At 46.6% G+C, this 27,845-nt stretch overlaps 1 protein-coding gene across 1 annotated transcript; it reads left to right on the top strand.

Annotated features, from left to right (window-relative positions):
* Positions 1-180: 180 nt before the first annotated feature.
* Positions 181-27,845, top strand: kidins220b (kinase D-interacting substrate 220b). Its single transcript, XM_076112182.1, has 28 exons — positions 181-311; positions 2,238-2,393; positions 2,491-2,589; positions 8,242-8,340; positions 10,109-10,207; positions 11,894-11,995; positions 12,205-12,303; positions 12,454-12,651; positions 12,793-12,891; positions 13,923-14,021; positions 14,327-14,425; positions 14,564-14,741; positions 14,845-15,009; positions 15,121-15,300; positions 15,425-15,590; positions 15,750-15,901; positions 16,417-16,706; positions 16,827-16,967; positions 17,202-17,430; positions 17,566-17,654; positions 17,859-18,166; positions 20,065-20,243; positions 21,588-21,820; positions 22,035-22,151; positions 23,187-23,306; positions 23,396-23,494; positions 23,805-24,026; positions 24,355-27,845. Exons 2-28 carry the CDS (start codon positions 2,253-2,255, stop codon positions 25,531-25,533), a joined length of 5,181 nt encoding a protein of 1,726 aa, XP_075968297.1. The 5' UTR covers positions 181-311; positions 2,238-2,252; the 3' UTR covers positions 25,534-27,845.

Raw genomic sequence — 27,845 nt, 5'->3', positions numbered from 1 at the left:
CGCAGCTTCCGTCCTTCACAATAAAGCTGGTTGGATTGTTTTAGTCGCTACTGCTAACTCAGGAGTGGTCGCCGCATTTACCTTTATTTTAACAGCAGCCAGCGGAAGTGCCGCTCTCGTTTTCGCGCTCTTGACTCCTCGGCGGGCTGTGGTTGGTTGTTTGTTCTGATCAAAGATGGCTGCTGTTGTTCTGGATGGAGAGTGAACACAGGCCGAGAGGACAAACCCGAGAACCAACGACCGGAACCGAGACCCGAACCTGAAGCCGAACCCGGACCACTGGACCCGAACATTCTGATTCAGTTCTTCAGGTAAAACACGGTTCTTTTTCTTCTTCTTCTCTCGTTTCTAACCGGCAGCATCTTCTCTGATGTCATCGATCCATATTTGATTGACACTTGTCGCTGAATGATCAGGAACATAAAATGAGAGAAACGTTAAATGTTCGATAAGTTTGATTATTGTGGATTAATAAATGTATAAATGATGAGGTCATTAGTGGTTCTGGTTCTCGTTGTTCGGGTCTCAATGGTCTTCAGTACATGAAGGTTATTCAGGTTACTGCAGTGTTATAACACAGTTATTACTAACATATATGCAGTACTGATGTGTACTAGTACCACACTGTTAGTGTATTTATATGTGGATTCATGTTTATGGAAAACAGGGCGTGGCCTCATTCAGACACACAGGCTAATGATAATGCTAATAATAATAATAACAATGCTAATAATAATAATGATAATAAAGGAATTCACCTGGAACACTGTAGATCTGTATGTGAATATAGCAAAGACAATAGATACATATATATATATATATATATATATATATATATATATATATATATATATATATATATATATATATATATATATATATATATATATATATATATTCAATTATATTTAATAATATTTAAAATAACTGGGGTGTTTTTATTATGGAGATAAATGTATATATATATAATATATACAATAAATAAGAACATACATGTACTTTAATGTAATGTGTTTAGTCTCTTCAGTTTATGAGATAAAAACAGAGAAGAAGAAGGAGTTATTTCATATTTAAATCATTCATTTAATATCTCGATTATTGTCCTGTAATCATATGTAATTATTGTTTTATTTTGTATTATATCTCATACTGAATGTCGTCATGGTACCTGAGGCCTGAACGTTAATCAATAACCAATAATACAGATAATGATCAGCTGCTGTCATCTATGAACAATAAATACAATAAACAATGAACGTCACCACAACCACACAAACCTTTAAACATCCACATTTAATAATAATAATATATATATAATAATAATAATATATATATTGTTATTATATATAGTTATTATATAAAATATATAATAATAATAATAATATATATTATAATAATAATATATATGTTAAATACGGATGACAGAGGCTGACAATCACAAAGGAATAAATTAATTAAATTGCCATGAAATGTACCAATGATATCAAAAATACATTAATTCATTGATAAAATATTACATAAATTAATATTTTTGCTTTAATTAGCTTCTTTATTTATTCACCTTTTTATTCATATATAATAATATTTCATTTATTTTTCAATTTAACTTAATTTTAAAATGTAGTTATTCATTTTTAAATGTCGGCGTATGCATTTATATTTATGTTTATGTATTATATTTATATGTTTATGTATTTATATATATATGTTTATGTATTTATATTTATATGTTTATGTATTTATATTTATATGTTTATGTATATATATATATATATATATATATATATATATGTTTATTTATTTATATTTATATGTTTATGTATTTATATATATATGTTTATGTATTTATATTTATATGTTTATGTATTTATATGTTCATGTTCATGTATTTATTGTTTTGGTATTCTTTAGATTTAGATGTTGATTAAGATGAATTCATAGAGTTAATATCAATCATAGAAACATGAACATCACGGAGCACAAAGTAAAATACATAAATGAAATAGATGAAACATATATATATATTGATATATTGATGTATTATAAGAGAGTACTATACTGAATGTATATCCTGCTCTCAGGACCAGAGACATGATATAAACTGGTCTCAGTAATCTCTGTTACACCTGTAAAACAAGATGGCTGTGCTAGGAGACTGTTTCCATGGCGGCTGAGTTCACTGAAGTGTGTGTGTGTGAGACCTCTGACCCTGGTGTCATACTCTGTCCCGTCACTAGGGGCAGCGGTAAGAGATGGTAACCATGGATACCACCACCTCCATCAAGATGACCACTCTGGCGATTCAGAACCTGTTCAGCTACGTGGAGGAGGAGAACCTGAGCGCCCTGAGGACTCACCTGGACCGCTTCAAGGAGGTGGACGGACGCAGTGACGTACGTACCCTCGCGCTCAGCTCACCGGGTACCACGAGTATATATATGTATATATGTACATGTATACTGTATGTACTTATACTCTGTGTTCACTCAGAACGGTCAGACTCCTCTCATGCTGGCAGCAGAACAGGGAAGTCTGGAGATCATCCAGGAGCTGATCAGGAGAGGAGCTAATGTGAACCTGGACGATGTGGTGAGGAGATCATCACCTCCTCCTCCCCCTCCTCTCCCTCCTCCTCCTCATGATAACCTCCTCCTCTCCTCCTCCTATCCCCCTCCTCCTCCTCATGATAACAACCTCCTCCTCCCCCTCCTCCTCATGATAACCTCCTCTCTCTCCCCCTCCTCATGATAACCTCCTCCTCCTCTCCCCCTCCTCCCCCTTCTCCTCCTCATGATAACCTCCTCCTCCCTCCTCCTCTCCCCCTCCTCCTCATGATAACCTCCTGCACCTCCCTCCCCCTCCTCCTCTCCTCCTCCTCCTCCTCATGATAACCTCCTGCTCCTCCCTCCTCCTCATGATAACCTCCTCTCTCTCTCTCTCTCTCTTCTCCTCCCCCCCCTCCTCCTCATGATAACCTCCTCATCCTCCTCCTCCCCCTTCTCCTCCTCATGATAACCTCCTCCTCCCTCCTCCTCTCCTCCTCCTCATGATAACCTCCTCCTCCTCCCTCTCCTCCTCTCCCCCCTCCCCCTCCTGATAACCTCCTCTCTCTCTCTCTCTCTCTCCCCCTCCTCTTCCTCCTCCTGATAACCTCCTCTCTCTCTCTCTCTCTCCTCCTCCCCCTCCTCCTCCTCCTCCTCATGATAACCTCCTCTCTCTCTCTCCTCCTCCCCCTCCTCCTCCTCCTCATGATAACCTCCTCTCTCTCTCTCTCTCTCTCTCTCCTCATGATAACCTCTCTCTCTCTCTCTCTCCTCATGATAACCTCTCTCTCTCTCCTCATGATAACCTCCTCTCTCTCTCTCTCTCTCTCCTCCTCCCCCTCCTCCTCTCCTCCTCCTCCTCATGATAACCTCCTGCTCCTCCCTCCTCCTCATGATAACCTCCTCTCTCTCTCTCTCTCTCCCTCTCTCTCTCTCTCTCCTCATGATAACCTCCTCTCTCTCTCTCTCTCCTCCTCCCCCTCCTCCTCTCCTCCTCCTCCTCCTCATGATAACCTCCTGCTCCTCCCTCCTCCTCATGATAACCTCCTCTCTCTCTCTCTCTCTCTTCTCCTCCCCCCCTCCTCCTCATGATAACCTCCTCCTCCTCCCTCCTCCTCCTCTCCTCCTCCTCATGATAACCTCCTCCTCCCTCTCCTCCTCTCCCCCCTCCTCCTCCTGATAACCTCCTCTCTCTCTCTCTCTCTCTCCCCCTCCTCTTCCTCCTCCTGATAACCTCCTCTCTCTCTCTCTCTCTCTCTCCTCCTCCTCCTCATGATAACCTCCTCTCTCTCTCTCCTCCTCCCCCTCCTCCTCCTCCTCATGATAACCTCCTCTCTCTCTCTCTCTCTCTCTCTCTCTCTCTCTCTCCTCATGATAACCTCTCTCTCTCTCTCTCCCTCTCTCTGTCTCTCTCTCTCCTCATGATAACCTCTCTCTCTCTCTCTCCCTCTCTCTGTCTCTCTCTCTCCTCATGATAACCTCCTCTCTCTCTCTCTCTCTCCCCCTCCTCTTCCTCCTCCTGATAACCTCCTCTCTCTCTCCTCCTCCCCCTCCTCCTCCTCCTCCTCCTCATGATAACCTCCTCTCTCTCTCTCCTCCTCCCCCTCCTCCTCCTCCTCATGATAACCTCCTCTCTCTCTCTCTCTCTCTCCTCATGATAACCTCTCTCTCTCTCTCTCCCTCTCTCTCTCTCTCTCTCCTCATGATAACCTCTCTCTCTCTCCCTCTCTCTCTCTCTCTCTCCTCATGATAACCTCCTCTCTCTCTCTCTCTCCTCCTCCCCCTCCTCCTCCCTCCTCCTCATGATAACCTCCTCTCTCTCTCTCTCTCTCCTCCTCATGATAACCTCTCTCTCTCCCCCTCCTCCCTCCTCCTCATGATAACCTCCTCTCTCTCTCTCTCTCTCTCTCTCTCTCTCCTCATGATAACCTCTCTCTCTCTCGCCTCCTCCTCCCCCTCCTCATGATAACCTCCTCTCTCTCTCTCTCTCTCTCTCTCTCCTCCTCATGATAACCTCTCTCTCTCCCCCTCCTCCCTCCTCCTCATGATAACCTCCTCTCTCTCTCTCCTCCTCCTCCCCCCCTCCCTCCTCCTCATGATAACCTCCTCTCTCTCTCTACCCCTCCTCCCTCCTCATAACCTCCTCTCTCTCTCTCTCTCCTCCTCATGATAACCTCTCTCTCTCCCCCTCCTCCCTCCTCCTCATGATAACCTCCTCTCTCTCTCTCTCTCTCTCTCTCCTCCTCATGATAACCTCTCTCTCTCTCCCCCTCCTCCCTCCTCCTCCTGATAACCTCCTCTCTCTCTCCTCCTCCTCCCCCTCCTCCTCATGATAACCTCCTCCTCCTCCTCTCTCTCTCCTCCCCCTCCTCATGATAATCTCCTCCTCCCTCCTCCTCTCCCCCTCCTCCTCCTCCCCCTTCTCCTCCTCATGATAACCTCCTCTCTCTCTCTCTCTCCCCCTCCTCTTCCTCCTCCTGATAACCTCCTCTCTCTCTCTCTCTCTCTCTCCCCCTCCTCCTCCTCCTCCTCCTCCTCCTGATAACCTCCTCTCTCTCTCTCTCTCCTCCTCCTCCTCATGATAACCTCCTCTCTCTCTCTCTCTCTCTCTCTCTCTCTCCTCATGATAACCTCGCTCTCTCTCCCCCTCCTCCCTCCTCCTCCTGATAACCTCCTCTCTCTCTCTCTCTCTCTCTCTCCCCCTCCTCCTCCTCCTCCTCCTCCTCCTGATAACCTCCTCTCTCTCTCTCTCTCCTCCTCCTCCTCATGATAACCTCCTCTCTCTCTCTCTCTCTCTCTCTCTCCTCATGATAACCTCGCTCTCTCTCCCCCTCCTCTCTCCTCCTCATGATAACCTCTCTCTCTCTCCCTCCTCCTCCTCCCCCCCTCCCTCCTCCTCATGATAACCTCCTCTCTCTCTCTCTCTCTCTCTCTCCTCCTCATGATAACCTCTCTCTCTCCCCCTCCTCCCTCCTCCTCATGATAACCTCCTCTCTCTCTCTACCCCTCCTCCCTCCTCCTCATGATAACCTCCTCTCTCTCTCTCTCTCTCCTCCTCATGATAACCTCTCTCTCTCCCCCTCCTCCCTCCTCCTCATGATAACCTCCTCTCTCTCTCTACCCCTCCTCCCTCCTCCTCATGATAACCTCCTCTCTCTCTCTCTCTCCTCCTCATGATAACCTCTCTCTCTCTCCCCCTCCTCCCTCCTCCTCCTGATAACCTCCTCTCTCTCTCTCCTCCTCCTCCCCCTCCTCATGATAACCTCCTCCTCCTCCTCTCTCTCTCCTCCCCCTCCTCATGATAATCTCCTCCTCCTCCCTCCTCCTCTCCCCCTCCTCCTCCTCCCCCTTCTCCTCCTCATGATAACCTCCTCTCTCTCTCTCTCTCTCTCTCCCCCTCCTCTTCCTCCTCCTGATAACCTCCTCTCTCTCTCTCTCTCCTCCTCCTCCTCATGATAACCTCCTCTCTCTCTCTCTCTCTCTCTCTCTCTCCTCATGATAACCTCGCTCTCTCTCCCCCTCCTCCCTCCTCCTCCTGATAACCTCCTCTCTCTCTCTCTCTCTCTCTCTCCCCCTCCTCCTCCTCCTCCTCCTCCTCCTGATAACCTCCTCTCTCTCTCTCTCTCCTCCTCCTCCTCATGATAACCTCCTCTCTCTCTCTCTCTCTCTCTCTCTCCTCATGATAACCTCGCTCTCTCTCCCCCTCCTCTCTCCTCCTCATGATAACCTCTCTCTCTCTCCCTCCTCCTCCTCCCCCCCTCCCTCCTCCTCATGATAACCTCCTCTCTCTCTCTCTCTCTCTCTCTCCTCCTCATGATAACCTCTCTCTCTCCCCCTCCTCCCTCCTCCTCATGATAACCTCCTCTCTCTCTCTACCCCTCCTCCCTCCTCCTCATGATAACCTCCTCTCTCTCTCTCTCTCCTCCTCATGATAACCTCTCTCTCTCCCCCTCCTCCCTCCTCCTCATGATAACCTCCTCTCTCTCTCTACCCCTCCTCCCTCCTCCTCATGATAACCTCCTCTCTCTCTCTCTCTCCTCCTCATGATAACCTCTCTCTCTCTCCCCCTCCTCCCTCCTCCTCCTGATAACCTCCTCTCTCTCTCTCCTCCTCCTCCCCCTCCTCATGATAACCTCCTCCTCCTCCTCTCTCTCTCCTCCCCCTCCTCATGATAATCTCCTCCTCCTCCCTCCTCCTCTCCCCCTCCTCCTCCTCCCCCTTCTCCTCCTCATGATAACCTCCTCTCTCTCTCTCTCTCTCTCTCCCCCTCCTCTTCCTCCTCCTGATAACCTCCTCTCTCTCTCTCTCTCTCCCCCTCCTCCTCCTCCTCCTGATAACCTCCTCTCTCTCTCTCTCTCCTCCTCCCCCTCCTCCTCCTCATGATAACCTCCTCTCTCTCTCTCTCTCTCTCTCTCTCTCCTCATGATAACCTCTCTCTCTCTCGCCTCCTCCTCCCCCTCCTCATGATAACCTCCTCTCTCTCTCTCTCTCCCTCTCTCTCTCTCCTCATGATAACCTCCTCTCTCTCTCTCTCTCCCTCTCTCTCTCTCCTCATGATAACCTCCTCTCTCTCTCTCTCTCCTCCTCCCTCCTCCTCATGATAACCTCCTCTCTCTCTCTCTCTCTCTCCTCCTCACGATAACCTCCTCTCTCTCTCTCTCCTCCTCATGATAACCTCTCTCTCTCCCCCTCCTCCTCCTCATGATAACCTATAAAAATATTTAATAATAATAATATATATAATAATAATAATATATATAATAATAATAATATATATGTTAAATACGGATGACAGAGGCTGACAATCACAAAGGAATAAATTAATTAAATTGCCATGAAATGTACCAATGATATCAAAAATACATTAATTCATTGATAAAATATTACATAAATTAATATTTTTGCTTTAATTAGCTTCTTTATTTATTCACCTTTTTATTCATATATAATAATATTTCATTTATTTTTCAATTTAACTTAATTTTAAAATGTAGTTATTCATTTTTAAATGTCGGCGTATGCATTTATATTTATGTTTATGTATTTATATTTATATGTTTATGTATATATATATATATATATGTTTATGTATTTATATTTATATGTTTATGTATTTATATATATATGTTTATGTATTTATATATATATGTTTATGTATTTATATTTATATGTTTATGTATTTATATATATATGTTTATGTATTTATATTTATATGTTTATGTATTTATATATATATGTTTATGTATTTATATATATATGTTTATGTATTTATATTTATATGTTTATGTATTTATATGTTCATGTTCATGTATTTATTGTTTTGGTATTCTTTAGATTTAGATGTTGATTAAGATGAATTCATAGAGTTAATATCAATCATAGAAACATGAACATCACGGAGCACAAAGTAAAATACATAAATGAAATAGATGAAACATATATATATATATCTCTCTCCTCCTCATGATAACCTCCTCTCTCTCTCTCTCTCCTCCTCATGATAACCTCTCTCTCTCCCCCTCCTCCCTCCTCCTCATGATAACCTCCTCTCTCTTTCTCTCTCTCTCTCTCTCTCCTCATGATAACCTCTCTCTCTCCCCCTCCTCCCTCCTCCTCATGATAACCTCCTCTCTCTCTCTCTCTCTCTCCTCCTCCTCATGATAACCTCCTCTCTCGCTCTCTCTCTCTCTCTCCTCAGGACTGCTGGTCTGCTCTGATCTCAGCAGCTAAAGAAGGACACGTTGAGGTGGTGAAGGAGCTGCTGGAGAACAGCGCCTACATCGAGCACAGAGACATGGTGGGGCGGCGCCGCTAAGACTCATGGGACATGTAGTCCACAACAGGAAACACACATATTCAGTGTTTATGGACAAGGAAGCATTTTCTTTCATAGTTTCTTCTGTTTACTTTCTCTCCTTAATGTCCTCCTTCAAGTCAAGTACATTGTATTTACTCAGCTCACTGACATAGAGAATAAAAATAATAATTAAAGCTGCGAGCAGCGATGAACGGGCCCTCGCATCCTCCCGCATGTCCGCGACCGTCGGACAGCGCGTCCCCGAGCGAGACATTTTTAATCCCGCGTGGACCGCCTGATGCTGGAAATGATGCTTTACAAATAGTCCGATGCTTCCTGTATCCGCTGCCTGGCGCTACAGAACACATGCATCATGTAGCTCTGTGTCAAATGTAAACCACATGGTGTAAAAGTCATGTAAATCGGAGGTGTTTATCACAAAATGCAGATTTCCTTTCGCCAGCAGGTGGCGCTGTGAGTATTAGTGAGAATCAGCTTGTAGACATCCTCAGGCCATGAGTGTTATCAAGCATGTGAAGTTTGGGACCGTTTGGAACAAGTCCAGCTGAGTTACATCAGCTTGTTTGATGGGGAATCACATAAAGTAGCCGCCCCCTACGGCTAAACCATTCCCTCAAACGTAAAGCTTTTGATAACTTTTAATGACAACGGTCTTGACATTGTACTGACAAAATTTGAAGAGGATCAGACAAATTCCCTAGGAGGAGTTCGTTAAAGTATAGCGACTAGAAATAGGCCAAAATCTATGAACAAATGACAGAAAAATCCGGTAGGGTTTAGAGCATGGTCCCAAGAGACTTATATTTAAGTCTCCATAGGATACATGTGCTTACTAAGTTTCATACATGTAGCTGAAATGTAGCGCTGGGGCTGCTGTTTTGAAATATTGTAGGGGGCGCTATAGAGGCAATTTAAAACGGCCAAGCCAAACAATCATATAAAATATTTCTTCCTATGACCTATGACACATGTACAAAGTTCCATGAGTTTTTGAGCATCCTAACCTACTAAACCATCAGCTTCCTTTTTCATGGCGAACGATGCGTCGCCACGGCAACAGCGTTCAACGAAAACTCACAATATTCATGATGATGCATCATCAATGTCTTAAGGCTATCCTTACCAAATTTGAGACTCATCAAGTCACCTGGCTAAGAGGTATAAATAAAAGTATAGAATATGACATTTCCTTTAGCCAGTAGGCGGCGCTATGAGTTATTGAAATATTTTCAATTGAAGTATGTTCAAGCTTGAAGTAGCATCATGCATAAGAAGGTTTATGCGGATTGGATAATGCACCTTGGAGTTATAACAACTTCTTTTTTTCATAAACAATGAGGCAAAATGGCCGCCACGCCACGTCACGGTTCTTCGATGAAAACTCCCGATTTTGATTACAAAGGTCTTGTTTTTTAGCATGTAAATTGTAACACCTATTCTGCTTACACATCATGATGACACCTATGTGTAAAGAATAATCCGAGAGCCATTTTACACACAAATATGCAACCTATGTCAGATGGCTATTTTCACCAGGCCTGACAAGTCTGCAAAATTTGGTGACTTTTGAAGTATGGCAAATACTCCAAATATTAACCCAAAGTGGAAAAATAACAATCTGAAAAAAATGTATAAATAAAACAAAACTGAAAAGGGCCTTCGCTGGCCCGACGTCGGTTGCTCGGGCCCTAATAATAATAATCAATAGATGAACACATGAATGACCTACTGTGTGATTCTGTTTCAGGGCGGCTGGACGGCTCTGACCTGGGCGTCTTATAAAGGCCGTGTGGAGGTCACCGAGCTGCTGCTGGAGAACGGAGCGAACCCCAACACTACAGGACAGGTAACACATTAACCCAACACTACAGGACAGGTAACACACTAACCCAACACTACAGGACAGGTAACACACTAACCCAACACTACAGGACAGGTAACACACTAACGCAACACTACAGGACAGGTAACACACTAACCCAACACTACAGGACAGGTAACACACTAACCCAACACTACAGGACAGGTAACACACTAACCTCAACACTACAGGACAGGTAACACATTAACCCAACACTACAGGACAGGTAACACATTAACCCAACACTACAGGACAGGTAACACACTAACCCAACACTACAGGACAGGTAACACACTAACCTCAACACTACAGGACAGGTAACACATTAACTCAACACTACAGGACAGGTAACACACTAACGCAACACTACAGGACAGGTAACACATTAACCCAACACTACAGGACAGGTAACACACTAACCCAACACTACAGGACAGGTAACACACTAACCTCAACACTACAGGACAGGTAACACATTAACCCAACACTACAGGACAGGTAACACACTAACGCAACACTACAGGACAGGTAACACACTAACCCAACACTACAGGACAGGTAACACACTAACCTCAACAGGACAGGTAACACACTAACGCAACACTACAGGACAGGTAACACATTAACCCAACACTACAGGACAGGTAACACACTAACCCAACACTACAGGACAGGTAACACACTAACCTCAACACTACAGGACAGGTAACACACTAACCCAACACTACAGGACAGGTAACACATTAACCCAACACTACAGGACAGGTAACACACTAACCTCAACACTACAGGACAGGTAACACATTAACCCAACACTACAGGACAGGTAACACATTAACCCAACACTACAGGACAGGTAACACATTAACCCAACACTACAGGACAGGTAACACACTAACCCAACACTACAGGACAGGTAACACACTAACCTCAACACTACAGGACAGGTAACACATTAACCCAACACTACAGGACAGGTAACACACTAACGCAACACTACAGGACAGGTAACACACTAACCCAACACTACAGGACAGGTAACACACTAACCTCAACAGGACAGGTAACACACTAACGCAACACTACAGGACAGGTAACACATTAACCCAACACTACAGGACAGGTAACACACTAACCCAACACTACAGGACAGGTAACACACTAACCTCAACACTACAGGACAGGTAACACATTAACCCAACACTACAGGACAGGTAACACATTAACGCAACACTACAGGACAGGTAACACACTAACCCAACACTACAGGACAGGTAACACATTACCCCAACACTACAGGACTGGTAACACACTAACCCAACACTACAGGACAGGTAACACATTAACCCAACACTACAGGACTGGTAACACACTAACCCAACACTACAGGACAGGTAACATGCTAGCTAGCTAACTAGCCTGATGCTACATGAGTTACATTTAATGAACAAATGCTTCATCTACACTCAGCTGAGAAAGAACATTGATATTACAGATAATCAGTCATTAACTCTCTCTCTCTCTCTCTCTCTCTCTCTCTCTCCCTCTCTCTCTCTCCCTCTCTCTCTCTCTCTCTCTCTGTCTCTCTCTCTCCCCGTCTGTCTGTCTCTCTCTCTCGCTGTCGCTCTCTCTGTCTCTCTCTCCCTGTCTCTCTCTCTGCCTGTCTCACAGCAGTACAGTGTGTACCCGATCATCTGGTCAGCAGGTCGAGGACACGCTGACATCGTCAAAGTTCTTCTGCGTGAAGGAGCCAAAGTCAACTGTTCAGACAAGGTGAAGACAACAACAACAATAATGATACAATACCTGATAGATAATGGTCAATCAATCAATTAATCTGTTTCTGTGTGTGTCTCTCTGTGTGTGTGTGTGTGTGTGTGTGTCTCTCTCTGCCTGTGTGTGCGCGTGTCTCTCTGTGTGTTTGTGTGTGTGCATGTGTGTCTCTCTCTCTCTGTGTGTGTGTGTGTGTGTGTGTGAGACAGTATGGGACCACTCCTCTGATCTGGGCATCCAGGAAAGGACACTTTGACTGTGTGATGCATCTTCTGGAGAACGGAGCGGACGTAGACCAGGAGGGAGCGGTAAGACAAGGAGTACTGTGTAGTACTGCTGCTTTATGAGTACTCTGTAGTACTGCTGCTTTAGGAGTACTGTGTATAGATGTATGTGTCAAGGTATATAAATAAATATATATATATTATATATGATATAGTACTATGGTTCCTCCTCAGAACTCCATGACGGCCCTCATCGTGGCGGTGAAGGGCGGCTACACTGAGGTGGTGAAGGAGCTGCTGAAGAGGAACCCTAACGTCAACATGACAGACAAAGACGGGAACACGGCGCTGATGATCGCTGCCAAGGAGGGCTACACCGAGATAGTCCAGGACCTGCTGGACGCAGGGACCTACGTCAATATCCCGGACCGGGTGAGACCGCATACACTCTGGTGACCCTGAACGCACCACGGTGTTTGTGTTCATGTGTTCATTCTGTGGGTCTGTTGTTACTCATCACTGATGAGTGTGTGTGTGTGTGTGTGTGTGTGTGTGTGTGTGTCTACACTACAGAGCGGGGACACGGTGCTGATCGGAGCAGTGAGGGGGGGTCATGTGGAGATCGTCAGAGCTCTGCTGCACAAATACGCCGACATCGACATCAGAGGACAGGTGAGAACATCATAATAATAATAGAATTAATGCTGATGTCTCACTCTGACGTCTCACTCTGACGTCTCTCTCTGATGTCTCTCTCTAACGCCTCACTCTGATGTCTCACTCTGACGTCTCTCTGATGTCTCACTCTGACATCTCACTGTCTCACTCTGATGTCTCACTCTGACATCTCACTGTCTCACTCTGATGTCTCACTCTGACATCTCACTGTCTCACTCTGACATCTCACTGTCTCACTCTGATGTCTCACTCTGACATCTCACTGTCTCACTCTGATGTCTCACTCTGACATCTCACTGTCTCACTCTGACATCTCACTGTCTCACTCTGATGTCTCTCTGATGTCTCACTCTGACATCTCACTGTCTCACTCTGATGTCTCTCTATGATGTCTCACTCTGACATCTCACTGTCTCACTCTGATGTCTCTCTGATATCTCACTCTGACGTCTCTCTCTGATGTCTCACTCTGACATCTCACTGTCTCACTCTGATGTCTCTCTGATGTCTCACTCTGACATCTCACTGTCTCACTCTGACATCTCACTGTCTCACTCTGATGTCTCTCTGATGTCTCTCTCTGACATCTCACTGTCTCACTCTGACATCTCACTGTCTCACTCTGATGTCTCTCTGATGTCTCACTCTGACATCTCACTGTCTCACTCTGATGTCTCTCTATGATGTCTCACTCTGACATCTCACTGTCTCACTCTGATGTCTCTCTGATGTCTCACTCTGACATCTCACTCTGACGTCTCTCTCTGATGTCTCACTCTGACATCTCACTGTCTCACTCTGATGTCTCTCTCTGACATCTAACTGTCTCACTCTGATGTCTCTCTATGATGTCTCACTCTGACGTCTCTCTCTGACATCTCACCCTGACGTCTCTGATGTCTCTCTCTGATGTCTCACTCTGACATCTCACTCTAACGTCTCTCTCTGATGTCTCTCTCTGAAGTCTCTCTCTGATGTCTCACTCTGATGTCTCTCTCTGATGTCTCACTCTGATGTGTCTCCAGGAGAATAAGACGGCTCTGTACTGGGCTGTGGAGAAAGGAAACGCCTCGATGGTGAGAGACATCCTGCAGTGTAACCCAGACACAGAGACCTGCACCAAGGTGAGACACACTCACTCACTCACTCACTCACTCACACCAACACACACACACTCCTGAACACACACACTCACACACACAGACACCTGAACACACACACACACCAACACACACACATCTGTGTCACACGAGACGCAACTCTATTGTATCATTAAGAACCTTTAGAGAAGGTAACAGCACCCTGGTGGGGCTACGTTGTTCCCTGAAGCTAGACTGCTGCAATGAGGGAATACTATCATCACTCAGGAACTCCTTCGTATTTGTGACCGTTGTGTCTCCTGTCTCCTGTCTCCTGTCTCCTATCTCAGGACGGAGAGACTCCTCTGATCAAAGCCACCAAGATGAGGAACATTGAGATCGTGGAGCTGCTGCTGGATAAAGGAGCTAAAGTGTCGGCTGTCGATAAGGTGAGAACTATAAAGACTCAACCAACATCAGCAGAGAGCATCTAATACCACACAACGCTAAGAAGTGTGCTCTTCAAAATAAACTTCTTCATGTCGGTAGGGATCCACAGTTTCACCTCTGTACTTCCTGTTCTTCAGAAAGGAGACACGCCCCTCCACATCGCCATCCGTGGGCGGAGCCGCCGCCTGGCCGAGCTCCTCCTCAGGAACCCCAAAGATGGCCGCCTGCTGTACCGACCCAACAAGGGCGGAGAGACACCCTACAACATCGACTGCAGCCACCAGAAGAGCATCCTCACGCAGATCTTTGGAGCGCGTACGCTTCTCTCTCATTATAGAAAACACACACATCAACACACAAAGGTTTAGCTTCAGGTGTGTTGATGTGTGTGTATAACACACCCGTCCCCCCCCTGCAGGTCACCTGTCCCCCACAGAGACAGATGGAGACATGTTGGGTTATGATCTGTACAGCTCTGCTCTGGCCGACATCCTGAGTGAGCCCACCATGCAGCCCCCCATCTGTGTGGGTCTGTATGCCCAGTGGGGCAGCGGCAAGTCCTTCCTGCTGAAGAAGCTGGAGGGTGAGTCCTCACACACACACACACACACACACACACACACACACACACACACACACACACACACACACACAGGGCTACAGAGTATGGATGCATGTTAATGTTCCTCCTCAGATGAGATGAAGACGTTTGCCGGTCAGCAGATCGAGCCGTTGTTCCAGTTCTCCTGGCTCGTGGTGGTTCTGTCTCTGCTGCTCTGCGGCTCCGTCGCCGTCGTCCTCGGTTTCACTGTCGACCCCAAACTCTCCATGGCCGTCTCCCTGAGCCTGCTGGCTCTGCTCTACGTCTTCTTCGGTGAGTACACAGAGATAATCCTGCTACACTACATCTCAACGGGCAATATTACTGCACTGCATGCATTTAATAACTCTAGGCTCCGTCTCAGTGGTGGTGTATTAATAAAGGTTTTCTTCTTCAGTGGTGGTGTACTTCGGCGGGCGTCGGGAGGGCGAGAGCTGGAACTGGGCGTGGCTGCTCAGCACCCGTCTGGCCCGTCACATCGGGTATCTGGAGCTGCTGCTGAGGCTGATGTTTGTGAACCCACCGGAGCTGCCGGAGCAGAGTACCAGAGCTCTGCCTGTCAGGTAACACTGCTCACCTGTCAGCGCCTGAGAAGACAACCTCGGGGTTATTTAACTGTATAAATAACGTTGATTCAAATGTAATGTCCCCAGAAGATAACAGATGATACGACATCATCAGAGGAAGTGATGTCACGATGATGTCATCACATGTTCCCTCAGGTTCCTGTTCACAGACTACAACCGGCTGTCGAGCGTCGGTGGAGAGACGTCGATGGCCGAGATGATCGCGACGCTGTCAGACGCCTGTGAGAGAGAGTTCGGCTTCATGGCTACTCGTCTGTTCAGAGTGTTCAAGACGGAGGAGACGCAGGGTACACACACACACACACACACACACACACACACACACACACACACACACACACACACACACACACACACACACACACACACAGAGACACAGAGAGACACACACACAGACACACACAGAGACACACACACACACACAGACACACAGAGAGACACACACAGAGACACACACAGAGACACACACACAGACACACTCACACACACACACACACACACACAGAGAGACACAGAGAGACACACACAGAGACACACACACACACACAGACACACAGAGAGACACACACACACACACACAGAGACACTACAGAGACACACTCACACACACACACACAGAGACACACACACTCACACACACACACACACACACACAGAGACACACACAGAGACACACACACACACAGACACACACAGAGAGACACACACACACACACACACAGAGACACACACAGAGACACACTCACACTCACACACACACACACTCCCCCCCACCTCACCTCTCCTCCTCTCGTCTCCTCAGGAAACAGGAAGTGGAAGAAGACGTGCTGCGTCCCGTCCTTCATCCTCTTCGCTGTGGTTCTGGTCTGCTTGCTGAGCGGCGTGGCTCTGCTGTCCGTGTTCAAGGTGGACGGGGAGAACCGCACGGTGAACGGCGTGCTGATCGCCGTGGGCGGCGTGGTGGGTCTGGCTCTGCTGCTCAACTGCCGGACCTGGTGGAGGGTGACGGACTCGGTGCTGAACTCTCAGAGGAAGAGGCTCCACGGAGCCGCCAACAGGATGCACAAGCTGAAGAGTGAGGGCTTCATGAAGGTGAGGCCTTAAATCTCTAACATATACACACACATATATATATGTGTATACATACACACACACACACACACACACATATATATATATGCTGTATACGTGACATGTGGCGTCGTCCTGCAGGTGCTGAAGACTGAGGTGGAGCTGATGGCGAGGATGGCGAAGACCATCGACAGCTTCACGCAGCATCAGACCAGACTGACCGTGGTCATTGACGGACTGGACTCATGTGAACAAGACAAAGTCCTCCAGATGCTGGACACGGTGAGACTCCTCCTCCTCCTCCTCCTCCTCCTCCACCTCTTCTTCCTCTTCCTCCTCTTCCTCCTCCTCCTGGAGGATAGACCGGTCCAGTAGACGGTCTAGCGTGTTCTCTGGTCTAACATGGTCTAACGTGGTCTCTCCTGGTCTCTGCTGGTCCCCCTCAGGTGCAGTAGATGGTCTAACGTGTTCTCTGGTCTAACGTGGTCTCTCCTGGTCTCTGCTGGTCCCCCTCAGGTCCGGGTCCTGTTCTCTAAAGGCCCCTTCATCTCCATCTTTGCCAGCGACCCTCACATCATCATCAAGGCCATCAACCAGAACCTGAACAGCGTGCTGAGAGACTCCAACATCAACGGTCACGACTACATGAGGAACATCGTCCACCTGCCCGTCTTCCTGAACAGCAGAGGACTGTCCTCCGCCAGGAAGATGTGCAGCACGGCGCCTAGCAATGGGGACGCAGACGGTAGGGGGGGGACATCACTCACATCTGATGTTTGTGATGAATCATGAAGAACAGATGATGTCATAGTAGAGACACTTATAGCACTGTCTGTCTGTCTCTCTGTCTCTCTCTATGTCTCTCTCTGTCTGTCTGCAGGTTGGCATGAGGAGTTAGACAGGAAACTGTCTCAGCACAGTTTGGGAGAATTAACCAAGTTTGGCAGCAAGACGACGCTGAACCGCAGGGTGAGTGTGTGTGTGTGTGTGTGTGTGTGTGTGTGTGTGTGCGTGTGTGTTAGTATGTGTGAGTGTGTGTTTCCTCACGTTCATTCAGAGAAAACTGTCTAATAGTATGTGAAAGTTGTGTATAACTACAGTAGTTATGTAGTACTTCAGATCACCTGACGGTGATCATGTGACATGATAATGATCATGTGACCGTGTGTTCAGGACACGTACCGGAGGAGACAGGTGCAGCGCTCGGTGACCCGTCAGATGTCCTTCGACCTGACGAAGCTGATGGTGACGGAGGACTGGTTCAGTGACATCAGCCCTCAGACCATGAGGAGGCTGCTCAACATCGTGTCCGTCACGGGACGCCTGCTCAGAGCCAATCAGATCGGCTTCAACTGGGACCGCCTGGCGTCCTGGATCAACCTGACGGAGCAGTGGCCCTACAGGACGTCCTGGCTCATCCTGTACCTGGAGGAGACCGACGGAGTCCCAGACCAGGCCACGCTCAAGACCATCTACGAGAGGTCAGAGGGCCCCTGTGTGAGTGTGAGTGAGTGAGTGTGTGTGTGAGTGAGTGAGTGAGTGAGTGAGTGAGTGAGTGAGTGAGTGAGTGAGTGAGTGAGTGAGTGAGTGAGTGAGTGAGTGTGAGTGAGTGAGTGAGTGAGTGAGTAAGTGTGTGTGAGTGAGTGAGTGTGTGTGAGTGAGTGAGTGAGTGTGTGTGAGTGAGTGAGTGAGTGAGTAAGTGTGTGTGAGTGAGTGAGTGTGTGTGTGTGAGTGAGTGTGTGTGAGTGTGTGAGTGAGTGTGTGTGAGTGAGTGAGTGAGTGAGTAAGTGTGTGTGTGTGAGTGAGTGAGTGTGTGTGTGAGTGAGTGTGTGTGAGTGAGTGAGTGAGTGTGTGTGAGTGAGTGAGTGAGTGAGTAAGTGTGTGTGAGTGAGTGAGTGTGTGTGTGTGAGTGAGTGTGTGTGAGTGTGTGAGTAAGTGTGTGTGTGTGTGTGTGTGTGTGTGAGTGAGTGTGTGAGTAAGTGTGTGTGTGAGTGTGTGAGTGAGTGAGTAAGTGTGTGTGTGTGAGTGAGTGAGTGAGTGAGTGAGTAAGTGTGTGTGTGTGTGTGTGAGTGTGTGAGTAAATGTGAGTGTGTGTGTGTGTGAGTGAATGTGTGAGTGAGTGAGTGAGTGAGTAAGTGTGTGTGTGTGTGAGTGTGTGAGTGTGTGAGTAAGTGTGAGTGTGTGAGTGAGTGAGTGAATGTGAGTAAGTGTGTGAGTAAGTGTGTGTGTGAGTAAGTGTGTGTGTGTGAGTGAGTGTCTGAGTAAGTGTGTGTGTGAGTGAGTGAGTGTCTGAGTAAGTGTGTGTGTGAGTGAGTGTGTGTCTGAGTAAGTGTGTGTGTGTGAGTGAGTGTCTGAGTAAGTGTGTGTGTGAGTGAGTGAGTGTCTGAGTAAGTGTGTGTGTGTGAGTGAGTGAGTGTCTGAGTAAGTGTGTGTGTGAGTGAGTGAGTGTCTGAGTAAGTGTGTGTGTGAGTGAGTGAATGTCTGAGTAAGTGTGTGTGTGTGTGAGTGAATGTGTGAGTGAGTGAGTAAGTGTGTGAGTAAGTGTGTGTGTGAGTGAGTGAGTGAGTAAGTGTGTGTGTCTGAGTGAATGTGTGAGTGAGTGAGTGAGTGAGTGAGTAAGTGTGTGTGTGTGTGTGTGTGAGTGAGTGTGTGAGTGTGTGTGAGTGAGTGAGTAAGTGTGTGTGTGAGTGAGTAAGTGTGTGAGTGAGTGAGTGAGTGAGTGAGTAAGTGTGAGTGAGTGAGTGAGTAAGTGTGTGTGTCTGAGTGAATGTGTGAGTGAGTGAGTGAGTGAGTGAGTGAGTAAGTGTGTGAGTGAGTGAGTGTGTGTGAGTGAATGTGTGAGTGTGTGTGTGTGAGTGAGTGAGTAAGTGTGTGAGTAAGTGTGTGTGAGTGAGTGAGTGAGTAAGTGTGTGTGTGAGTAAGTGTGTGTGTGTGAGTGAGTGAGTGAGTAAGTGTGTGTGAGTAAGTGTGTGAGTGAGTGAGTGAGTGAGTGAGTAAGTGTGTGTCTGAGTGAATGTGTGAGTGAGTGAGTGAGTAAGTGTGTGTGTGTGTGAGTGTGTGAGTGTGTGTGTGAGTGAATGTGTGAGTGTGTGTGTGTGAGTGAGTGAGTAAGTGTGTGAGTAAGTGTGTGTGAGTGAGTGCGTGAGTGTGTGCCTCTGATTGGACGAGTCCCACAGAGAGACGTGGTCCCCTGTCAGTAGTACAGAGGAGTGTCTTCTCCTCCTCTCAGAGTGTCTTCTTCTCCTCCTCCTCTCAGAGTTTCTTCTCCTCCTCCCCTCAGAGTGTCTTCTCCTCCTCTCAGAGTGTCTTCTTCTCGTCCTCCCCTCAGAGTGTCTTCTCCTCCTCCTCTCAGAGTGTCTTCTTCTCCTCCTCCTCTCAGAGTGTGTAGGAACATCCCCACCACCAAAGACGTGGAGCCTCTGCTGGAGATCGATGGAGACGCTCGTAGCTTTGAGGTCTTCTTGTCCTCACGGACCCCCGTCCTCACATCCAGAGACATCCGGACCTTCCTGCCCTGCACCGTGAACCTGGACCCCAAACTGAGGGAGATCATATCAGGTATGTCCAGATGTTCTCTCTGATCCAGATGTTCCCTCTGATCCAGATATCCTCTCTCTCTCTCTCTCTGATCCAGATGTTCCCTCTGATCCAGATGTTCTCTCTCTGATCCAGATGTTCCATCTGATCCAGATGTTCTCGCTCTCTCTGATCCAGATGTTCCCTCTGATCTAGATATCCTCTCTCTCTCTCTGATCCAGATGTTCCCTCTGATCCAGATGTTCTCTCTCTCTCTGATCCAGATGTTCCATCTGATCCAGATGTTCTCTCTCTCTCTGATCCAGATGTTCCATCTGATCCAGATGTTCTCTCTCTCTCTGATCCAGATGTTCCATCTGATCCAGATGTTCTCTCTCTCTGATCCAGATGTTCCATCTGATCCAGATGTTCTCTCTCTCTCTGATCCAGATGTTCCCTCTGATCCAGATGTTTTCTCTCTCTGACCCAGATGTTCTCTCTCTCTGATCCAGATGTTCTCTCTCTGATCCAGATGTTCTCTCTCTCTCTGATCCAGATGTTCCCTCTGATCCAGATATCCTCTCTCTCTCTGATCCAGATTTTCCCTCTGATCCAGATGTTCTCTCTCTCTCTCTGATCCAGATGTTCCCTCTGATCCAGATGTTCTCTCTCTCTCTGATCCAGATGTTCCCTCTGATCCAGATTTTCTCTCTCTCTGATCCAGATGTTCTCTCTGATCCAGATGTTCTCTCTCTCTCTCTGATCCAGATGTTCCATCTGATCCAGATGTTCTCTCTCTCTCTGATCCAGATATTCCCTCTGATCCAGATGTTCTCTCTCTCTGATCCAGATGTTCCCTCTGATCCATATGTTTTCTCTCTCTGACCCAGATGTTCTCTCTCTCTCTCTGATCCAGATGTTCTCTCTCTCTCTGATCCAGATGTTCTCTCTCTCTCTGATCCAGATGTTCTCTCTCTCTGATGCAGATGTTTCCTCTGATCCAGAGTTCCTCTCTCTCTCTGATCCAGATGTTCCCTCTGATCCAGATGTTCTCTCTCTCTCTCTGATCCAGATGTTCTCTCTCTCTCTCTGATCCAGATGTTCTCTCTCTCTCTCTGATCCAGATGTTCCCTCTCTCTGATCCAGATGTTCCCTCTCTCTCTCTGATCCAGATGTTCTCTCTCTCTCTGATCCAGATGTTCTCTCTCTCTCTGATCCAGATGTTCTCTCTCTCTCTGATCCAGATGTTCTCGCTCTCTGATCCAGATGTTCCCTCTCTCTCTGATCCAGATGTTCTCTCTCTCTCTGATCCAGATGTTCTCTCTCTCTCTGATCCAGATGTTCTCTCTCTCTCTGATCCAGATGTTCTCTCTCTCTCTGATCCAGATGTTCGTGCTGCCCGTGACCAGATGAATGTGGGCGTAGTCCCGTACCCCCCTGTCCCCCTGCAGGAGGCCCAGCCACGCCCCTCCTCCATGTACAGCCAGGTGTCGTGTTCTCCCTCCGCCTCCTTCATCGGCCCCTTTAACCCTCCTCCAGTGGGGGGGGGAGGGGGCGTGGCCTCCCCCAGCAGCTACTACAGCGGCATGGCCGGACCGCAGCACCCCTTCTACAACAGGGTGAGTCCAGGCTCCGCCCACACCTGCTCATGTCACTCACAGGGTCTCCTCATCTGATTGGTTGAGTGGAAGGTAAAGCTGTGATGTCACAGCTTCCTGTTCACCTGGTTCACCTTCTATCATGTCTGTTTCTATCATTTGTTTTTATTTGCTTCCTTCTTGTTGTTTGAGGTCCAATCATTTTGATTTTCTGCCCCCCCCCCCCCCCCCTCAGCCATATTTCCCCCATCACCTTTACCAGCTGCCTCGCCCCCTCATGGCCTCCACCTACCCATCACACCTACACCCACGTGCTCCACCCAAACACTCCTTCAGCCGGGACGTCCCAGCCGTGAGTACGACACCGAGTACGGAGGACCGAAGGTGCCTCGTTAAGACAAACTGGAATCAATTAATCAGTTAATTAAAGAGATAAATGGGAAACACGACACAATATTTATTCATATCTTTTCTCTTTTAAAATAACAGAATTAAATAGAATCAAACAAAGGCTGGTTTATTTATTCCAAAGCGTCTCTCAGTTTATGTGACTAATCATTTTTTATTTGATCCATTATTATATTATTATTATTATTATTGTTATTAATTGTCAGGTTTGGATAGAAGCCCATTTACAAATTTTACTAATGATTACTTTAATTATTAAACGTGTTGTTTATTTATTTTGATTATGACGCATATTTATTTCCTGTTATTTTAATAACCTTTCCAGCATCACCTGCTTTTTGTTGTTCTTCTTCTACTGTTGACGGCGGCGGGCTTGTCTCTTCTTCTGTGGTTTATGGGGCTGCGTAGCGTTCAGGGATGTTAAAAAACCTGTTTTTTAAATGGATGGGTTGATTTCTTTTTCCTCTTTTGATGATCTGAAAGTGAAATCAGTCAGAAACCATTTTCACCTTTTTCTGTCAGCTTTTTCCAGATGTTTCATTCCTCACCTGTCTGTCTGTCTGTCTGTCTGTCTGCAGTATAAGGTTTCATCTTTGAAAAGGAAGCAGGTACTCTCCCTAACTCCTTCCTTCCTTCCTTCCCTGCCTGATCAGACTAACTCCCTCTGCCCACTACAACTCCCAGCATGCACCTTACCTGGACTAGTCGGTAGCTGGTTTTATTTGACATTTTTATTTATTAATACCAAAACAAAGCGTTCCTTTGAGAAATAGAAACACGTTTTACTACTTTTACTAAATAAAATAGTTATTAAACATATTAAACATAAAGTTATTAGTGTTTTAATGATTTAATACCAATAATAAGCTTCATTATCTGGTTTATTACCTGGTAATAACATCACTAATGTCCTCATAGAACTGGTACTTCCTGTGTGTTTGTGTCTCGGGAATTGAACCTGCGTGTGTGTTGTGTTCAGGGTCCGTCCTCCTCGTCCGTCCTCAGCTCCATGACGACGGAGTCCGTCTGTGAGCGCGTGCGGCTGATCGACGGCATCGACCAGAGCATGACGGGACAGTACGGCGCCACCATCAGGAAGGTGAGGGGGCGTGGCCTCGGCCATCGGGTCATCAGGGAGCAGGAGGAGGAGTCATGTGACACTAAAAGGTGTTTATTTCTGGTTTCCAGGCCAACGTCAACGGAAGAGTTCTGTCTCAGTGCAACATCGACGAGCTGAAGAAGGAGATGAGCATGAACTTTGGAGACTGGCAGCTGTTCAGAGCCACGGTGAGTCATCGTCACGTTAGCCTGTTAGCATATTAGCCTACATGGTAACCAGCTGTTAGCATGTTAGCCTACATGGTAACCAGCTGTTAGCATATTAGCCTACATGGTAACCAGCTGTTAGCATGTTAGCCTACATGGTAACCAGCTGTTAGCATGTTAGCCTACATGGTAACCAGCTGTTAGCCTGTTAGCCTACATGGTAACCAGCTGTTAGCCTGTTAGCTGTTCAGAGCCCCGGTGTAATATTATAACATATGTAAATATTGAGAGTTCAGTGAGAGACTGTCCAGGTATCATCTGTCTCCTGCAGGTTCTGGACATGCGTCACATAGAGAGTCAGGTGCTGCACGAGGAAGCTGCCAGCGAGCAAGGCAGCGTGGTAGGCTGTCCCACCGAGGCGGGGAGGCGAGCGTCGGCTCCGTCCCACGGAGGAGCGGACGCGTCTCCGATGTACAGCTTCAACCTGAGCTTTGAGGAGCTGAGCACTGTGGGACTGGACGAGGCCCAGAGACAGGGGGCCACGCAGTGGATGGTAACACTATCATGCTGCTCACCCTTATCTTCTCTTAACTAATCTTATTTTACCTTATATTTAATTTTCTATCACATTTCTTTATAACATTTTTATTTTATTTTATTACCTTATATTATAAAAAAATGTTTCAATAAAAACATTTTATAATTTTTTATTTTCTCATTTTATTTCATCTTATTATATTTATTTATTTTCTTATTTTAATAAGTAATCCCTAAGGCTCCTCCCACCAGAGGAACACTGTCTCATGAGCTCAGTGAATACAGACATCACGTCTCCTTCAGTCCCAACAATAGAACTCTTCTTCTGTGGTGTCTGTCCTCAGGGGGGCGCCCACCGCACCGCCAGCATGACCAGCCTGAACTCCCAGGAGTCCTCCAACGACATCTCCCGGCTGACGGACCGGCAGCAGGACGAGTACCGCGACGCCTACCAGGAGTACATCGCCCAGATGGCTCAGGTGGAGATGGGCGGCGCTGGAGAGAGGCCCGTCCAACCGCAGCCGGGTCAGTTCATGACATCATCAACAGAGGACAAGAGCAAAGACGGCGGCGGCGGCGGCGAGCAGGATGGACGCAAGTCCTTCAACAAGAGGAGCGGCGGTGGTAAACCGGCGGCAGACAACGCCGACTTCACCTCCAACGGCGACGCCCTGGACCCCATCACAGAGGAGGACGAAAAGGGGGACCACGGGTCCTCCAAGTCCTCGATGACCTGCAAGACCTCGGCCGAGAAAGGGGCAGGGCTCTTCCAGGGCGACCTGAAGACGAAGGCCGGCGGCGGGCCGCGCTACCGGAAGCTGACCAGCGACGACGACGAGGAGTCGGAGGAGTCCGACAACGCTCCTCTTCTGCTGAAAGATGGAAAGAAGGCGTTCGACCCAAAGCCTCCCGGCGGCTCGCTGTCGCTGAAGGCGAAGGACTACCTGTCGGATGCCATGTTGGACAAGAAGGACTCGTCGGACTCCGGCGTGCGGTCCAACGAGAGCTCACCCAACCACTCGCTGCAGGACGAGGAGGCTGACCTGTCTCAGCTGGAGAGGGCCGACCTCATCGAGCTGGACGACGACAGGAAGAGAGGACTTCCCAGCAGCCTCAGCGGCCTCCAGGACCCGGCCGTCGCCCGCATGTCCATCTGCTCCGAGGACCAGTGCAGCAGCCCCGAGGAGAGCTGGACCTCCTCCAGGTCCTTCAACCTCAACCGCACGCCGAGCAACGTCACGCTCAACAACAACACCACCAACGCCCACCAGGGAAACAGGCCCCGCCCACCCGCAGAGGGCTCCACCTCCACCACCTCTTCCTCCTTTAACCCCGCCTCCTCCTCCAGTGATGTCATCCTCTCCCCGAGCTCCTCCTCCTCCTCCACCAGGCCGGGTCCCAACAACGAGAACGTCCGAGTGGTTCACCTGAAGAGGGGCCTGAAACCCGGAGACCCGCCGGAGATCTGCACCGTGTCCTCCGACACCGTCACCTTTGGCGAGGAGCGGGAGAGCATCCTGTGACCTCATCCTGTGACCTCATCGTTACCTCATAGTGACCTCATCGTGACCCGTGAACAGAGAGCATGAGGGTCCACCAGGAGCCTCTCAACCCTCTGAACCAATCAGGACGTTTAAAGTTAAATCACGACTCGTCTGGCCGGGTATCGTTTAAAAATAACACCAGTTTGAATACTAGTACCCTTAAAGTGACACGACACCATTGTGAATACTAGTACCCTTAAAGTGACACGACACCAGTTTGAATACTAGTACCCTTAAAGTAACACGACACCAGTTTGAATACTAGTACCCTTAAAGTAACACAACACCAGTTTGAATACTAGTACCCTTAAAGTAACACAACACCAGTTTGAATACTAGTACCCTTAAAGTAACACGACACAGGTGTGAATACTAGTACCCTTAAAGTGACACAACACCAGTTTGAATACTAGTACCCTTAAAGTAACACGACACCAGTTTGAATACTAGTACCCTTAAAGTAACACAACACCAGTTTGAATACTAGTACCCTTAAAGTAACACGACACAGGTGTGAATACTAGTACCCTTATTAAAGTGACACAACACCAGTTTGAATACTAGTACCCTTAAAGTAACACGACACCAGTTTGAATACTAGTACCCTTAAAGTAACACAACACCAGTTTTGAATACTAGTACCCTTAAAGTAACACGACACAGGTGTGAATACTAGTACCCTTAAAGTGACACGACACCAGTTTGAATACTAGTACCCTTAAAGTAACACGACACCAGTTTGAATACTAGTACCCTTAAAGTAACACACCAGTTTGAATACTGGTACCCTTAAAGTAACACACCAGTTTGAATACTGGTACCCTTAAAGTAACACGACACCAGTTTGAATACTAGTACCCTTAAAGTAACACGACACCAGTGTGAATACTAGTACCCTTAAAGTAACACGACACCAGTTTGAATACTAGTACCCTTAAAGTAACACAACACCAGTTTGAATACTAGTACCCTTAAAGTAACACGACACCAGTGTGAATACTAGTACCCTTAAAGTAACACGACACCAGTTTGAATACTAGTACCCTTAAAGTAACACGACACCAGTGTGAATACTAGTACCCTTAAAGTAACAACACCAGTTTGAATACTAGTACCCTTAAAGTAACACCAGTTTGAATACTAGTACCCTTAAAGTAACACGACACCAGTTTGAATACTAGTACCCTTAAAGTAACACGACACCAGTTTGAATACTAGTACCCTTAAAGTAACACGACACCAGTGTGAATACTAGTACCCTTAAAGTAACACGACACCAGTTTGAATACTAGTACCCTTAAAGTAACACGACACCAGTTTGAATACTAGTACCCTTAAAGTAACACGACACCAGTTTGAATACTAGTACCCTTAAAGTAACACGACACCAGTTTGAATACCAGTACCCTTAAAGTAACACGACACCAGTGTGAATACTAGTACCCTTAAAGTAACACGACACCAGTTTGAATACTAGTACCCTTAAAGTAACACGACACCAGTTTGAGTACTAGTACTAGATGTACTAAATGTTTCTGATGAGTCAGAGGAGGAGCGTCTGCTGGTGGACGGTAGTTTAGTAGTTCAGCTGGTCTCAGTAGAAGCTCTGCATGTTGTTGTTGTTGTTGTTGTTGTTGTGATCCATCCAGATGAACTCTGGTGAAACTAAGCTAAAAAAGTGAAAGTTAAACCTCGACAGAAGATGAAACAATAAACGGTTTTATTTCTACAGATTTATAGTAGAATATTAATATTAACAGTAATCCATATTATTAATATGAATTACTAATATTAATATTAATAGTAATTAATACTATCAATATTAATGAATCATATTAATATGAATTATAGAATTATAGTTTGAGATGTTTTCTTATTCCGATGTCAATAATCAATGTTTTTATTGACGAGTGGATATTAATGTTCATTATGTTTTTAACTAACACATTTAATGATCTTTAGAATTAACCGAGAGCCAAAAGAATAAAATCAGAGGCTTTTATTCTGAAGTTTGGATCAACAGGAAGACGATTTTAAAGTTAAATAATTGTCTCTGATCTTATTTAAGTGAACAGAAGATTTAAATACAAAGTCAATTAATTTCATAATAAATATTTAACAGAATAAATAAGTGATAACGGATCAATAAGTGAATTCATGTGAATAACTTTAATGAATGCAGAATATAAACAGACCTGAGATCTGTTCAGTGGAGCGTGTTGATGTTTCCTCAGTGCTCTTCATCATCTTCATCTTCATCAGTGAATCTGTTGTGAACTTAAAGAAATAAA

This window comes from Anarhichas minor, unplaced genomic scaffold, assembly GCF_050575085.1.
Source record: "Anarhichas minor isolate MPS153535 unplaced genomic scaffold, ASM5057508v1 ptg000047l, whole genome shotgun sequence".
Lineage (NCBI taxonomy): Eukaryota > Metazoa > Chordata > Actinopteri > Perciformes > Anarhichadidae > Anarhichas > Anarhichas minor.
This window is presented reverse-complemented; position numbering and strand designations above follow the sequence as displayed.

Bases quoted from the DNA above. Each gene is read 5' to 3' on its own strand.
- kidins220b (XM_076112182.1), top strand. From the start codon at position 2,253: ATGGTAACCATGGATACCACCACCTCCATCAAGATGACCACTCTGGCG. The intron at 12,892-13,922 runs GTGAGAACATCA...ATGTGTCTCCAG, and splicing joins ACATCGACATCAGAGGACAG to GAGAATAAGACGGCTCTGTA. The intron at 23,307-23,395 runs GTGAGGGGGCGT...TCTGGTTTCCAG, and splicing joins ACGGCGCCACCATCAGGAAG to GCCAACGTCAACGGAAGAGT.